Below are 16672 nucleotides of genomic sequence, written 5' to 3'. Positions count from 1 at the left end.
GGAAGATTGGTATTACAATAACAAAACTGCTGAATCGCTTCCTACATGATACGAAGCGAGATCATTGGTTGGAATTGACAGCCCCACCAGCTTTTGTGACATGGTGTTTGGAAATATCATGTAACAAAACAAGGGGCGCCGATCAGAGAACTATGCCCCTTATGGAAGCAGACCTGAAATTTTGTTTCCATGAATCTAGGCCGATTAGCGCAGGTCACGGACTTCCAGTATCAAGTACAAACGCCTCTTTAGCGACGCGCCGCATGGCCCGGCTGGGGTTCATGCACCGAAGGATTTCAGTGGGTACACCGATCACAATCTAGTACTTGTCGCTGATGCACGTTCAAGGATTGATGCAAGCGATGCGCAGTCACTCGGCTTGGAGCTAAGTTGACTGCAAGGTGTATAACAATCGAATCCCAATTCTTAAAATTTGGTGCACCATACGCCCAGGATGGATACCAAAGCCGAGTCTGCCAATTCCGAGAAGAGTATGTTATTCGCTGACCTTCCCTGAGAACCTTGGCTCCTTGACCTTGTCTTGCTTGATTGCATGCTAACCCAAGTTATTTTAAGTGTTAAAATCCGCCTGTTCAATTAGTTCGTTTTTGAGTACGGCAACCACACATGTAGGTACATGTGGTTTATCAGATCCTCCAGTCAAAGATGGGCATCAAGACCCAAAGCCCCTGGAAGCCGACTCCAAATGTTGGCGAGAGCTGGAAGTTAAGAACATGTTGCTCTCCGGGGACGAAAATTCGATCAGTCGACTCCGTGACTTCCACCTTTATAATGACGCTTACGCCCAAAGGGAGGGACTTGAACCTTTCTCCTCTCAGAAGGAAAGACCTGTATTCCCGCAGAGCTGGGATTGGTGTCTGTCTCAGTCACTTCTTGATGGGCCGGAGGCTACGGCTACCAAGCTTGCAAAACAAAGTTTCCGCAGATTCTCCCAAGTTACTTTCGAAGAGTTCGTTCGAAGGGCAGATGCACTTCCCTCGCAAGGAATTGACGATTTCCTTCGGGAATACGAGTTCCTCAAAGTGCAGGTCTACAGCACATTTACTCGAAACCTTCAGTATCTCGAGCTTTTGGATCAATTGAAAAGAGTAGGTAGAGGCTGTCTCTTGGTGCATCTTCAAACAATTATCTAACAAACTGTAGAGTTTGAATAAGATAGATGCGGATCCCTTTGTATGCACTGCAATTGAAAGGGCCTGGCAAGATGTTGTGTCTCAGAGGAAACCACATGTGCCTTTGGCCGAAGAAAAATCCGGAAAATATGAAGCCTGAGCTAGACGAACGACTACAGTGGATCATCGACCCATTGCAGCGACTCCTCCAAAGCCCCGACACCGCTCGAAATATATTACAACAACTACAGATATTAGAGAGTCGGTTCTACAAGCTCTACAGGTCCCCCGAAGTCACTTGGGGGTCATTCAATACCGACACATCATTCTTTGGACAAATTCAATGGATTGATGTGTTCGAATTTGCCAACGCTTTGTCGAGGAAAGATCAATATTTCTTTTCGCAGTACGTTGTGGACGCTCTCGATGCAAAAGATGATCATGCTCGGCGAATACTCAACACACGATGGAACGACCTCAGCATTGCAGTTGAAGAGTGTATGGTTGCTAAGGTTGATGATGTTTCTCAAAAACTTGATCATTTGGCCGAGGTAGTTCTGACGCATTGTCCCATTGATATATGATCTGACAGAGAACTATAGGAGCTCTATCGTATTCGCAACTATTATTCTCTAACGGCCATCATCCAAGGGATCAAAGCAAGCGGCTTTAAGACAAAAGCCGTGGGAGACTTTGGCTACCTCGTCGATTCAAAGAATAATTATGAGATGTATCGGTGGCGAGCAAGGACCAGACCCGGAATGGATTTCCTCTTTCCTGCACTCAGTACCACAGCCCGTGGAAATTTCGAGCTGGCGGCTAAGGTTATTGATCGGCATGCAACTTACAAAGTTGAAAACTGGCAACACCATTGGTTCTTTTATCCATTTACTGCTTGCTTTGGACGTTGACTGGTATTGCTTCTTCTGTTCTTTACTTGCAAGTCAAATCTCTTTTTTCTATGCTGTTTTAAGGTCTTCGGGCAAATGACTAATCTATCCGTGCTCTTAATTACCCAATCCCTTCAATTAATGAATTTTTACACCATGATTTCAACCTCCTACTCATTATTATTGTGCAAGATAGAATATATATGCAGGGTCGTGTTCCATGCTGCAAAGTGAATTGACTCTCATCACATGGGGAGCATAAAGGTGAGAGACGTAAGACCTGACACGCCACTCGTTGATGTTAAAAAAACAATCTCCTATAAATCGAAGGGATTAAACCCAAATCTGTTAATTTCCACCGGGATTTGGACCATAGGGTCAAGGCCAAACCTGGTATGGAAAGTGGATAATACATGCCGAAAAGATCAAGCCTACAAGCTTCCTCAAAATTATGTGCCATTGAGTAGTCGCGGGAGCAGCGCCTGTGCGTCAAATCATATTTGGTCGTATCTCAATTATGCAGCCATTGTCTTTCATTCTTACCCTGCCACTGATTGGCGTTAAAAGCGGGCCAATTTCCCCCTCGTTCCCTGTATGAAGATATTCACGCCGACCTGCCGCTCAGATATGGAGTCCAACAGTTTCCCACCTGATTTCACCATCACCATACCGCCGCCTCATCATCCTTCCTGGCCCCCCTCAACGTCGCAATTCATGCTTAACCCAAATGTTCCTGACCATGCGTTTTACCGTCAATCTTCATTCAGTATCACCAATGATGTACCAAGCTCCGAAAATCCATATTTAATGCCTTTGGCAGGACGGAGACAGCAGCGTAAGATGGGTCTGGCATTGAGATTGCAGACTAAAGCTGATGATTCCTGAAACTTCTAGAAAATTGGCCGGTGCCCGCTCCTTTTAAGCCAGAGCCCTCATCATGTCCACCCTTGGACCAGCGCGACTTCGGCGACAACACAACTTTTACCCCCATCTGTTCCACGGATCCGCATTATCAGAATCATGCTCACCATATGCACATCTCCATTCCCACCCATGGATATCAGTTGGCAGACGATGGAAACAATGCGACCTCAGTTGCTGCCAAGGTGGAATCTCGAGAAATACGTATACCTGACATCAAGGCAAAAAAATCTGGTTCGAAAGCTCCAAGTGAAATGCTCCAAGGAAATCCTGACTCTTTTAGGATGTTCTGTGAGAGCGTGCAGCTTCTGCAGGAAAAGAAAAATAAAGTGCGGTTCTAGAGTATCAGGAGAATATCCTTGCCTGCAATGCTCCCGAGCAGGTGCGAATTGCAATCCCTCGATACCGTGGGTGAACCGAAAGGAGTTATTCAGTTTAAAACCTGACAGAAACCTCGAAGTCCACCAATTCCAGACCCACCATGCTCAGACGTGCCTGGCATCAGAATATGGCGATAGTGGTTCTATTGCAAATAGCTTGGTCAAGACTGAGCGAAACTCCATGAACGTCGACGATATGAACGGGAAGTATTTTCGCGGAGGCTTACACGCGCATAATGAGGGCTCGCAGATTTTGAATTCAAGAGAAAGGCAAGTAAAAACGGGAGAAATGAGTGCAGTCTCATCCACTCATCCTCTACAGCCCTCTTTCACAGCCGCTAACCCATCATTGCTCACAGAGCTCAAGGTCAATATCAAAAACATCAGAATCTTCCTATCACCTCGGCTTCGGATTACCAGTCGTCACCCTTGGATTTGGTCTCTGATTGTGAGCAACACACAAGTGTCAACCCACTTTTCTCATAACAAACCAAATTAACATTACCACAAGCCCCCTTCAATGCCGAAACGACGGTAGACGCGCATGAAAATTCATCTGGCGCTCCTTCCACGAGAAACAAGGAAAACCCCTGCCCTGTGGACGAGCTTGATCAGAATGACGATACAGTCTTTCCGATTATCGATGCAAACCCGACATGTCGTGGACCCCGAGGAGACTTGAATGGCTTTAATTTCTGTATTGAGTGGCAGCAGTTCAGTTATGTCAACGGATCATGGATGTAGGTGACACTGATTACCTTGTGTTGAATCATGCTTATAAACAGATGGTATCCCGAACGCCGCGCCATTGTAGAATTAACAAAGCAAAAGCTTAATTGGAAATCCCGAGAAGTTCATGCACTGCTAATGGAGTCCTGTGTTGCCAAATGCTTAAGTGAAAACCCGACCGTTGGATGGCCGAGGTTAATTTTCCAAAACAAGTATGTCCTCAATCCAGCGCCGAGATACCCCGTTAACCACGGTATCACTAGTATCAACTGCGTGTGGGTCTGTATTCTCCAAAGCCTTTGCTCCTTATTAACAAAGCCAAGGGCATTCTCGATAACAGGAGCAACAATTGGACTTGATGAAACACCGGTTACAATCCAAGCTAATTTCTCACAATTTATTCCTGAGTTTCTTTCAAATCTCGATCCAGTCTCAAGCAATCCCTTGGCTGCGGCAAATTACGACGGAAGTGCCGCAGTTTCAAACTCAAATACTGCAGAGCCCATAGAAGACAGAAACCGTGGAAGTGGTATGCTAGACCAGGCATTCTCAGAAGCAAGACTGATATCATGTCCTTAGAGATACCCAGCAACGCCAAGAAGGAGCATGTCGTTGTAGCAGAGCAAGCCATATTGGCGCTCGTTCGCCGAACACGACTCTCCCAACCTTCTCGTCGCACTCTGAAAGAGCTTTATGAAGCTAGCTTCAATAGCCTCCACGCTAGAATGTGTCGAGACCTTCTTTACAAGTGGGTAGCTATCATGAAGAATGCGAAAGGTTCGCCATATGTAGAGAGACCAAGCTGGTGGCCGGAGAGCGTCCGATACACGTCTGCTGGCAAGTTGCGTGGCCCCGGTATGTGCGCATGAAATATGATATTTACACTCACTAACACCTCAAAGAGATCAAAGCGGTTCTCTTCCATCTTTTCTATGGAGAAGACAGCTATGTGCCGCTTAGAGCGTTATACACCGCCTGCAGAGACATTAATATTAGTAAAACTGACCAAAAGACTTTATCATGGACTTTCTATATTCGGAACGTTTGCAAGACCGATACGATGCTACGTGGGTGCCCACCAGCTCTGCACTTTTTTAAGCATCAGCTGACAAGAAACAGGCCTACATGAGAACACTGCATTCCCGAAACAGGCGCATTAAACATTCCAATGTGACATGAAGCCTCTTCGAGCAAAGTGCGGAACGACCAGGTATATGGCTCATTACAGATCAATTTCACAAAAAATTGAACAGCAAAATAATAACTTTGACACGCAGAAGTATTAGGAAGGAATGCAGTTATAAACATTTGTTTGTCCTGTTTTTTTTTTACTACAGCATAAAAGAGACTACTTATCTTCTTCGACGAGTGGTCAGCGTAGATGAAAAACAAAAACATACTGTGCAAAAGAATATTAATATTTGAGATAGGACCGAATATATCACAGGACTAAACTCAGTAAATTGTTATGGGTTAGAAAATTTCACTTGCAAGCATTGAACAATTGCTACCTATCTGTATCTGTATTGTCAAACAGGAAAAGGTCCGTAAAACACTGCCCTCCGAACCCCTTCACCAAAACCCCAGCTAGCACAATTTGTCTCAGCTGTGATTGCAGAAGAATTCCATAAAGCTTTTTGGGTCCATATTTCCGTTGGCGAATTTGCTGTTGCGTGTTACGGAGCCACCCTCGAGGCTGTGCTTTTCGACGACGACTGAACCGGTTCTTCTGTCATCGTAAACGCTACCATTAATCACTTGCGAGCTATCATCAATTTTGGTGGCGTTGCTAGAGTGGTGTGTAGCTGTATATCCGATTAGCTGCTACATCAAAACCGTGCCTACAAAATCAGAGACGACGGGAACGGCGGTTGTACCCCTCATGTTTCTATGGTCGTTTTCTTCTACGGCAGACGAAGTACACTGGTTGAAAAATTCAAGTCAGTCGAAATAATTGAAAAAGTAGTGTTAAAACCTACCGTAGACTCCGTAAGTAACCCTCGCGGTCCCTGATAGGATGTAACGGTCGATCGAACATCATCATCACCATCATCATGAGGACTTTGGACTGTGGCTTGATTCATACTGAGAAATTCTTCTGAAAATGAGTAAAGAAACTGTTATTTGATTTATTCCTTGGGTTGGTGCAGAAAAGGGAAGTGGACGGACAAGTCCACTTTAAATAACTTTGACCCCTGGTAAATACAAAGTATGTCGTAAGTTTCCTGCATCATTTATTACGCTGAAAATAGTTACCTACTCAAGCCCGAAGTAGCCAGTGAGAACCCTCGGCAGGCGGATCCAACAGCATACGCGAAGCGAAGGTTCAGACCACGTAATTGTCGGTTATCTCGGACCCCTTGACTAGAAAACAGCAATGGAATTCATCGTATAAATTACCTCCACTAGTGACGTGCTATCAGCCAGGGGGTAGAGCCGGTTGGAGAGGAGACCGGCCCTCGTGTTTAACACCGTCTTTGCACAGGGTAGCATTGCTCATTTTCCTGTGAAACCAATCCTCGAGGTAAAATAATAACCTAGTTCTCCTTGGCACTGGGGTGGCTTCAGCAGCGAAAAGGCCTCAGTAGGCTGGAATAGCCAACAAGGACCAACTTGCTGGAGGATCACATCATTTGACTTGCTATTTGGAAAAATAGAAGGTTTATACCACGGATTTCGATTCTGTCTCGGTACCTCCGGTTATCCTATCTGACCAAGATCAGACTATTTGTCTCCCCTGGGGTCCGCCCTAATCTGTATCTTAAAATGTGCGCATGTCCTGCTATGCCTAATATCTCCTGCTACAGATCTCTACGCATCTTGCCGGAATGTCTAGTGTGCTTTGAAAGCTTCATCTGTTGCATATCCCTCTATACCGTTACTTGTCTGTTTTCTAAATTACGTGATATATGCCTGGAACACAGAGAATATTTCTCTCTCCCACGTGCCCGCACAGAACGCTGGGTCCATGGTTATGATCTTCAACGTTGTGAGAATCTTCATAGAACTTCATGTTGAGATTTTTGCCCGGCCTGGCAGTAGGATAATGGAAAATGATTTATTCGAGATCTGGTCACACTCTGGCACTGTGCAAAGCAGTCTGTGGGGTGACACCGGAATTGGTTGGCGTTTCGGGGCTTTGCTGGTCGAGGGAAGGTTAGCGCTATATTTTCTGGAGCAAGGGATCCGGAGAGGATAAGAGAAGGATGAATACCGTGATTATCTGCTGTAAAAATGACCACAGGATCCTTGCTTTGGCTTTGGAATTGGAATGGCATCATTCTCGTCTCTTGGGTGGAACGTCGTAGCACCATATTCGCAAGTAGGACACCTTTGGGCAGCGGATAAGATTCGATATCCCAATGCTCTTCCAGATGATTCGAACGTGGATTGAAAGTCAGATCAAGCTCAGCTCAAACTGAATCGTGGGCGAGTAAGGAGACTGGAGCGAGGAAAAGCGTGGAATCTGACCCGCTCCGCTTAGACTAGACTGAATCTGGGCCACAGTCATCCATGAAATGGGATAGCCTGGAAATTCCTGCCTGGACGCGTCAGTACCATTTATACCATCGGAAGGCCGGATATGCTGGCCGCGACTGGCCCGAGAAAGAAGGCAGATTCTGACCTACAATCGGCTCCTCCGCCGGTAAATTAAGCGTTACTTTGCGGCGCTGTGAGTTCTGTCTCTGCTTGTTTTCTCCTCTGCGAAAGCTATGTTCTTCTCTGTATGCTACGCCTGTGAACTTGCTGTTGTGATTGTATCTGGTAACTTACTTCATCATGCTCATTCTTTTTCCGTCCCAAGAAAGACAGATCACGACCAGGGGTCAGGGCACGCTTACACATTCAGTTCAACCTCCTGGCTACAACCATCGTTCAGAAGCTGGAATGTTGGCGAGACTCTTCCATTCACCTCCAACCGCCGATGCGAGTCCCACCGACCGAAGCGACTTTCGAAACCCATCCCACATCTGGCTACACCCGGAGCATGATGAGCACGCAACTCAATGGAGCGAGACTCTATTCAAATGATGAACGGAAACTCAGGTAGAGGGTGGAGCTGGTCTAGAGGTGATAGACTCTTCCAATCGCACGTCTTCGTACAGGATGGCATTCCAAATCTTCCTGTGAAAACACGCTTCACTTTCTTTTTTGCACTACATGGCTTGAGTTGCGCCAAAGACTCTTGTATCCTGGTATGTCCATTGCAAAACAACAGCTCCGTCAGATGATTAATGAGTTACTTGAACAACAGTTCCTATTAACGGTTTGGAACCTGTACCGATATCTTGGTTAATCCTATCTGTGGTCAGAACAAACTGCCCTCAGCCCACTGTCTTCCATTGAGTCACACAAAATTTATGATATCAGCCGTGTGGACCGCTTCAAAATAGCTGTTCCCCTGTACAACACTCTCTTTGCCGGCTGGCTAAACTCTTTACTAGATTATCCATTCCGAAAGCGCCCCTGATTGCTTGTCAAACAGTCACTGTTCCGATATGGCTCAAGACATCACTCGATGCCATCATCACAACAACCCACGATCCCAATACCGCTCCTCCACATATCCTACGTCCCACAATTCCTGATCCCAATATTAGTCCTGAGTTCTGGCCCTCTGGAAAATCACCTGGTGCCAAATCAACGCCGCCTAAGCCGCCTACCCACGGAGACCAACTGATGAACGACACATACAATCTGACAGACCGAAGAGGCAGGTAATTGGGGTGTGACGATCTCGGAGTGGATTTTCCCGATATTGAAAATGCGCTTTGCAACTCGGTAAAACTGCCGAGAAAAAGAAGACCAAATTATGTCAATAACCATGGGATAGAAGACTCTGCTCAAAGATGTCTGGCGTGCTGCCGTTACCTATTTTAGGTCTATCGGATATACATGAATCAGAGCTCGGTACAGTAAGTCAGCTTTTGAAAGCGCAGCATCCACCAGGTTCTTTTGCTAATATGCCGTGCATCAAAGCTAGCCCGTCAATTTATCGAAGGCTGTCCTCTTTCCGTTACTGTCTACCCTGGTTTCTACCGCGGCGATGCTATGGATGGAGAATCCAAAACTTAACTCGATATACTCTAAGCAAATATAATCTTGCTTCGCATGTGCTTATTTGCACTAGCAAGGCATGCGGCAATAGCAGCCTTTTTGGTTGCTTTCATTGAAACACGACTGTCAACCCACAAGCATTGTAGTGTTGGTAACGCATACCATTCATAGCAAGAAGCTGCTGCTAATTTTTGAAATATATACTAAAGGTACCGACCACGAAGGACCAACCCGATAATTCCCTCTTGTTTCACCTCCAATGTCTCTGAACAAAGCATGCCTAATCCATTGTCCCCGCCAATCTCATCAGCCTGTCTGCTCCGTGTTCGCTCCTCGTTAGAGACTCGTTCGATTCGAACCTATATAACAGCTACGGACACGACCATCCAGAATACGCAGGCAACAGGGATATTTTTCAGCTCAGGACTCAAAAAGAGAAAAAAAGCTTCCACCAAAAGAATCAGCGTTTGCTGCCGTAACTGAGTTATAAATTGGCGCATGATACACTGGCTCAACCGCTGAGGCGGGTGCGCCAGTGCAAAACCAGTTATCAACGGAAGATATTGGCAAACTTTCGGCATACCACTGATCTTCCTCAAATAGGTGGACAGTTCTTTGTAGACCTTGTTCAGTTCGATAGAGGCAAGGAACTACTGGGTACAAGAAATGCACCACACGCGGGGGAGGTCTCAATGGCACCAAAAGGTTGAGAATAGTTTTTTCAACATCGAAGCTGCAACCTTCTAGTAGCTCTCCCGAGCCGTCTTTCTCTAGCCTCTCTAGAGCTTTGACGTTAGTCCGGTAAACGAACTTGTTGATGGCTTCGACAAACTCGTCGTGTAATTTGACCAACTGAGCTTGCTTCTGTGGCCAGTGCAAGCTGTATTCAGCTGCATCAAGTGTTTGAAATTCTTCATGGAGTTTTGTGAGGGCATCGATCGTCTCTTCGGTCAACTTAAAGGCCATCTCGTTCTGTGAGACCATGTCAACATACAGGACATATGCTTCGATGTGAATCCTCTTAGGTGTGTTCTCCAACATCACCGAAGACAAGGACCAGATTGCGCTTTCCGATTCCAGTTTTTCAATGAGAAAGCTGGTTTGCTGTTTGAGATTGTTCAAAGGTTGCCTAGGCTGCTTCACTCGCTTGAAAATCTCTTTCAACCAGGGTACTCCATTCTCCAGCACCACTATAGGCCGCGCTCGAGGCGTAAAGGCGGCAGCAAAAGAGGGCAAAATGGTAGTCGGCATTTTCAATATAAAGTCGAGGAGTGTTTCGCGTTAAATAGTCGTCAGGCTTTAAGTAATGTCTTAAGAAGCACTATCAATGGTTACTAAGCCAATTTCTGGACCACGTTACCCCAAAGCGCCCAGGGTATTGGGCTGTATTTTGAAAGCACGGAAGCGTTTTGAAAGCCTTTGTATTGAAGCTAAGTGGGACTGTGTTTGGCCCCGTAATAGCATGTGGCCAGGCGTTGGCCTGTGCCCTTGTGACTCTGGAACTTGGGTCATGGCGCGCCTAGAGTCATAAGCGTCTTGCGCAGGATTCAAACTCAATTTCTCACGCAAATAAATTTGCAATAGTGCATCGTAGGCTAGGTAGACAGAGCCTTCCGCATATGGAAAAAAAGCGGTATTCAGTGTCCCGTGACCGAAGAACAGGTGGTATCAGTCGGTCTCTATCCACCAGCTGATTGGGGGGAAACCTCGCATGCTTCCTTTCTTCCGGCTCGCAAACCCTTGGAATGAAATGCCAAGTTGATTCATTGTTACCTATTTGATAACCTACATTCGTGGAGAGGCCTAGGATAGCCATTGGCGTTTCCACTATCCCTTCTTCTGTTTTGAAGACCACCATAAGGTTCCGACCTTAGCCCAAAGCATTTGTAACATCTGCTAGGGGTGTGGCAAGGCGAGTCTTTTCCTCTGATTGAATCTTTTCGGGACCTCTAGTGTACGCATCAAATTCGATTACCCGAATATATTGCCTCTTCAAAGCCTTCGCAACACACCTGCTTCTCCCCGGAAAAGATCTGCTGTCCTGACTTGAATTCACTCCTGAACAATTTGAGGATTCGGATGCCTTGAGATCATGACAAACAATAACAAATATCAGCCACTTCATCAGGTTTACCCTGCCTCTGGGCCATTTATATGGGTATGTCCCGAGAAATTTACCGCATCTTCAGCCGAGACCGATCAATCTAGTACCGCGTCGAACCAACTCAGCGATTTTCAGATCAACGTCCAGCATCAAAATGACATTGAAGCACGTCATATCTCCTTGGAGGTCGAATCGGTTGGCAATTCTCTTTGTGATGGCATGGATACTTTTCGGGAGTCCGACGGGGACGCCCACACAAGGCCCACAAACCACTCTATTGCAGCCTCAATGCAGAGGGCACATTTCAACGGTATGCAGAAATTCTCACGAGGGACGATAGAAATTGAAGAAAGGCCGCAGAATAAGTAAGAAAAGAGCATCCTTTACCATGATATAGCTAACACCTGATTCATACAGGAGACAGTGAATAGAGAAAGCTACCGGCTATGTTCCCTCCCAGCCCAACGAGTCGACACCCCAGTTTGTGCGGTCAATTAACAGATACCGGCTGCCATCACCCAACTCCAACCATCGCAATTCAAAGGGGATCACTTTGTCATGGGTCAATTGCCGACTTTCGACGGATGAATGTGAAGCATTAAAGAGTATACTGACAAGATTTAGATCGAATGGCACTCGTTTCCGAAGGTATTTCTATTGTGATGTCCTACGGAGCTTGGATTTAAATACATGTACACATATTCTGTCACTCTGGATGTGGGCGATGGGCCCCTTACTGCCAGAAATTTCATCTTCGGGCACCGGTTCAATGGATTCAGAGAGACATGGTATGTGACTTCAAGATAAATTTCCAAAATCAGGGACTGATTGCCCCAGACACCCGCAGAGAGCTCTGTTACATATTGCAAGGGAGCCACAACGCAAAGCTTCCGTTTCTGAAGCTCCGTGAAGCTCTGTACTCTTCTGGTATTGAGGCCCAACATATCCATGAGGTGGAAAAGCTCCTGCTTCTACGTGAAATTGAGGAGCTGGAATGGTAGGAACTTTTGGTCCACTGCTGTGAATATTAGGGCTGATTCATTTTAATGAAGCAGGGAACACAATCTTTCAATCAACAGTCTGAGACACACCTTTCAATGAGCTACTAGAGCTTTTCAACCAGGTGTGGCTGGCTTAACATGTGACAATGGGAACATACTTGGAACAAAAATACTGGAGCAATCTGACTTGCAATTCCGCAATGTTACTTCTTCGCGTGCAATTATGCTTGTATCATAGTCTAATATCGGACGACCGTCTATGCTGGTGTTATGAATTCGGTCAAAGACAAAAGATTGGGCTCTTGATATCAACACAGTTGCTATGATCTCTCCCTTTTCATTTCTTTGTATGAAGAATAAAAAAGTTCAGTGATTATTTCTTCATCTTTAACTATCTTGGCATGCAGTCGGAGTATACCTCATTGTCACTCTTACTCATACAGAAGGGTCGTGCGGAAATGCAACTCTGCAAGGTGATTCAGCGGGTGGAAATGCGCCCCTCTAGTTGTCTCTGGCTGATAATTGCATGCTCACTGTATCCAAGAGCCTGCTAAGATGGCGGAAACCGACCTGCTGATTGGTATATTCTTCAATTGTTGCGCTTCCCCCCAATGAACCTCATAGTCTATTCTCCGCTAGTCAACCACCTGCACATCAAGGCCATCAGTTAGCTTTTTGGAGAAAGCTTAGAGCCATCTGTTATTGACAGGCGAGCCTCTGTTGGTATCGTGCGAGGGGCTCGATTTGAAGCGGAGATTATTTCGGAGGACCACAGCTTCTCGACATAACGGGAAGGACTCGACCGGGGGAGCTTTCTCGTGAGGTTGGATATTCGGGGATATCTATAGATAGATGTCAGTATTTTAGAAAAGTTGAACTTTTCTCCAGTGTCCAGGAGGTACGCACCTCACTCTGAAACTGATATGACGCAGGCGTGATTGAGCCAGAGGTGGTTTGGATCTCATGTTTCATCTCGTATTCTCGCATTCAAAGCCAGAGACAGTGGACAGTGTGCAAAAGAAAGCCGCGCCGAAAGAAAGAAGCAACTTTGCGAATATTTCTTTGCGCCTGAGTGTAGGAAGTCTGAGGTGAGGTGGTACGCTCCATCTGCCGCCATGTTGTCCACAGTATTCATGATTCATGCCACACGTCCACTGGCCGTTGAGTGAACTGTTGGCGATGAAAAGCTTCAATCATACGTACATTGTCAAGGCTGTCAGCCATTCATCTTTGAAACCAATCTCTTGCGTGGGTAAAGGTCTGGATCGGGACGGACAAAGGTGTTCCGGCTAACTCAGGCTGCCCCTTCAGCACCTGATCTCGGGTTATTCAACCCATCCCACCAAAGCCATATGTTGCTTTCAGCCACCGAAGAAAGAGTGAAATCTTGTGGAGTCTTGGTCCTCTATTCTCTTCATATATTCAGGTAAGATTCAGGTCTTTGCTTTTCGCCATCTCAACCAGACTGATTGTCTTTCCCGTCGATTACTTCGTCTCCAGAAAGTTGTAAGCTGACAGCCACATTCTCGAGTATAGTGCAAGCTTCGCGCATCCGATCCTCCAGCTCACTGATCTCGAAGAGCTCAACCCACCAACGCCGCATGGTGCCTCGCGTCAAGCCTTCACTCGACTGAACCTTGCTGTTCATTCAGTATACACGCAGCAGCGGAAGCCCCTTTCACCTTACGGAACTCGCTCGAGCATAACAGCCTCAAGGAGAATTATGCTGCTGAAACTGCGAAGGGAAAAAAGCCTACTTGGCTATGGTTGCTAGCATGCGTGATGTTTGATATTCCAGGTCTGTTTCTCTTCCTATGGATTTTCCGTGAGAAAACAATTTCGTCTTCTTGTTGACTGCAACGTGACTGAGATCTTCAATCGGTATCTATTAGAGAGAATTAAAGGAATCAGAGTACATTACACACAGCTTTCGTCTCGGCTACCATTGCCAACAACCCTCCTTTCGAAAGCATCATTTCTGTTCCCCAATCTCACGATCCCACCCCTCTCGCCGACTCGCCCAATAAATATTGTCCTGCTCGCGAGACATGGATGGAAGAAATGGAAAATAAAGCGAATCACTTGCCTTTCTCTTGGCTGGTTGAAAGAGATCCGGGGACAGAATCAGCTACCACCGAAACCCTTGATGTCTGTCGGAAGGCCAAAATTGATTTGCAGAGACCTATATCTATTCCATAAGCTGCATAACTGGCGCCTCAAAAGCTCAATGATGTAGAGGAGTATATTCAAATTCTTTCTCGGCTGTATATTTGTTTCAACAAGTTCACAGGGTTTTTATCTCGATACTCGTCCTGTTCTCAATATCAAGCTCGGTCATGCAGGTCGCGTATAACAATAACGGCCGTCGCGTCAACACCCCATATTGCGATGACTGTCTTGTAAAGATAAGCGTTCAGTGCTGGCTCAGGATTGGACGCCGACAACTTCTCTGTCATTGCTGTTGTCAATTCCAAAATCATGCTTTGACCCATGGTTTGCTGCGAATATTCCTTTGAGCATTTGTAACAGCTGATATAAATATAGATGTCACCGCCATAAGGATAAGCCCACACTCACATTCTGAGGTTCCCGCATGGGACAGTTCCGTGTTATCTTGGTCGCGAGGCCAAACCCCGTGTACCACACAAGCAAAGTCCCGGTCTCTACAACCAAATGCAGTAGCATTGGCCGCTACATCACGGACCGCCCCGCCACCTTGCAAGAGATGGAGAAAAACAATTTTCGGTGGGGCGAGTCTCCATGGCCGCCAACAGAACATCAGCGACAGCTCCAATGTTTTTCAAGAACAAACATCGTTTGAAGGAGGAAGTCTTGCCTTCGCCATGTCCACCGTGCATCTTGGACATGTACATTTCGGTTTCGAACAATCCAATACTGTCCACTATATTGTAGTTGTCTTCCGGTCCCAATATCGGACTTGCAAAACTAGTGGACATGCGTGATTCGGCGACGAGCCCCGGTGTGAATGATTCGAGCATAGTAATACCCAGATGTAGCTGACCAGCGTCCCAGTACAGATATTCGTCCGCAGAGGAGCTGTGGGGCAGCTTTCCGGCGACACGGGTATCAAATCTGTCGAGCTTGAGCCTTTGGCTTGTCCATGGTCCGAAACCTACAACAACGAACAAGAGGTCAGGAGGTCAAAGCTCTTGCAGTGCCTCGCTAACAGTTCAAAGGTACTCAAAGCTTCGCGCAAGTTGCCGAAGACTCAAGATCTTTTGCGATGGGAGCCAAAGAAACCTATGACCTTGCACACAGTGCGGTAGACGTGGGATGAAATGTCTTTTACCCTGCGCTGATCCAAGTGGCATCCCTTCGTCCATTGGAAGAAATCATCTATGCCCTATGGGGATTCAGCAGCTGCGATGAACCAGCATCAGCAAGCCAGTTCGAGCATGGCAATTACAAAGTAGAACATTGAGAATGTCGCACAAACATCAACGTCTGTTCTCTTCTGCATTAAGGATCTTATCGAATATAAGCAACGCTCGACCAAATACCCGAAATAGCCATTTTCCTTCATTTAAGCGCTAACTACGTACCTGGTGCCATAATATGCTTGAGATCATTCCGACTTGAGCATACAAAGCTTCTTGGCTTTGCGGGAAGCTTCAAATCTGGCCATTTAATCCATGCGGCCGCAAACCGTGAAACAAAGTTCAGTTGGGCAAAGTCTGTCCAATGAAAGATTGAGCAATCTTTACTCACTTTGAATTTGATTATAAAGTAAGGGCGCTCAAAGGGTAACCTATTTGGATGAAAGCATTTTATGGCACTGTGGATCTATACGTAGAGTTTCATTTTTTCGGTTTAAATCGGCATTCGACATCGAATAAACTTCATTGCACTTCAAACATTCAATGTTGTCGGAATAAATATTCTCATCAAGATCGAACAACGTCACTCCCTCCGAGATCATATATCATATCTTCCATGGCAGAGCTGCATCTGTTCCGAGCTCGATATATGATGAGATCAAGCCTATTCAGGCAGTCCGTGACCAATATCAGCAGAAGAATATCTATAATATGGATGAAACTGGGCTTTCCTGGCGTCGTATGCCAAATGGTGGCCTATCAACTGATGGATAGGCTGGTCAATAGAAGGATAAGGCTCGAATTACTATAGTAGTTGCGACAAATGCTACTGGTTCAGACCGACTTCCTTTGTGGTTAGTTGGTACTGCAAAGACACCGCGAGCCCTTCTGGAAGTAAATTTCCAGGCGATTGGATGTACCTGGCGTTGGAATAAGAAGGCATGGATGCGCAATGGAATTATGAAAGAATGGTTCTACTCATTTTATAAGCATATTGGCAAGCAAAGACGAATACCACTCTTGCTAGATAATATCTCTGCACATTTATGTGCGCTTGAAGATGCGCCTCCACCTTCCAATATCAGTGTTCTTTTCTTCCCAGCTAATGCGACGTCAAT

At 46.0% G+C, this 16672-nt stretch overlaps 5 protein-coding genes across 5 annotated transcripts; 2 read left to right on the top strand and 3 right to left on the bottom strand.

Moving 5' to 3' along the window:
• Positions 1-454: 454 nt before the first annotated feature.
• Positions 455-2044, top strand: N7511_011328 (uncharacterized protein; the record flags this gene model as incomplete). Its single annotated transcript, XM_057133705.1, has 5 exons — positions 455-491; positions 652-1109; positions 1165-1194; positions 1313-1684; positions 1736-2044. The coding sequence occupies 5 exons, from the start codon at positions 455-457 to the stop codon at positions 2042-2044; spliced, it is 1206 nt and encodes a 401-aa protein (XP_056978662.1).
• A 2578-nt stretch (positions 2045-4622) lies between these two features.
• N7511_011327 (uncharacterized protein) lies at positions 4623-5213 on the top strand (the record flags this gene model as incomplete). Its single annotated transcript, XM_057133704.1, has 3 exons — positions 4623-4908; positions 4956-5120; positions 5173-5213. The coding sequence occupies 3 exons, from the start codon at positions 4623-4625 to the stop codon at positions 5211-5213; spliced, it is 492 nt and encodes a 163-aa protein (XP_056978661.1).
• A 4318-nt stretch (positions 5214-9531) lies between these two features.
• On the bottom strand, positions 9532-10362 carry N7511_011326 (uncharacterized protein; the record flags this gene model as incomplete). The annotated part of the gene is made up of 1 exon (XM_057133703.1): positions 9532-10362. One exon carries the CDS (start codon positions 10360-10362, stop codon positions 9532-9534), a length of 831 nt encoding a protein of 276 aa, XP_056978660.1.
• Positions 10363-13672: 3310 nt separating this feature from the next.
• N7511_011325 (uncharacterized protein) lies at positions 13673-13864 on the bottom strand (the record flags this gene model as incomplete). The annotated part of the gene is made up of 1 exon (XM_057133702.1): positions 13673-13864. The coding sequence occupies one exon, from the start codon at positions 13862-13864 to the stop codon at positions 13673-13675; it is 192 nt and encodes a 63-aa protein (XP_056978659.1).
• Positions 13865-14912: 1048 nt separating this feature from the next.
• Positions 14913-15789, bottom strand: N7511_011324 (phosphoribosyl transferase domain protein; the record flags this gene model as incomplete). Its single annotated transcript, XM_057133701.1, has 2 exons — positions 14913-15349; positions 15780-15789. The coding sequence occupies 2 exons, from the start codon at positions 15787-15789 to the stop codon at positions 14913-14915; spliced, it is 447 nt and encodes a 148-aa protein (XP_056978658.1).
• Between the last annotated feature and the right edge of the window lie 883 nt (positions 15790-16672).

Source organism: Penicillium nucicola (assembly GCF_028828085.1).
Source record: "Penicillium nucicola strain IBT 29836 chromosome Unknown utg000013l, whole genome shotgun sequence".
Taxonomy (NCBI): domain Eukaryota; kingdom Fungi; phylum Ascomycota; class Eurotiomycetes; order Eurotiales; family Aspergillaceae; genus Penicillium; species Penicillium nucicola.
Note: the sequence above shows the minus strand (reverse complement) of the source record. Positions and strands in the feature narration are given on the sequence as shown.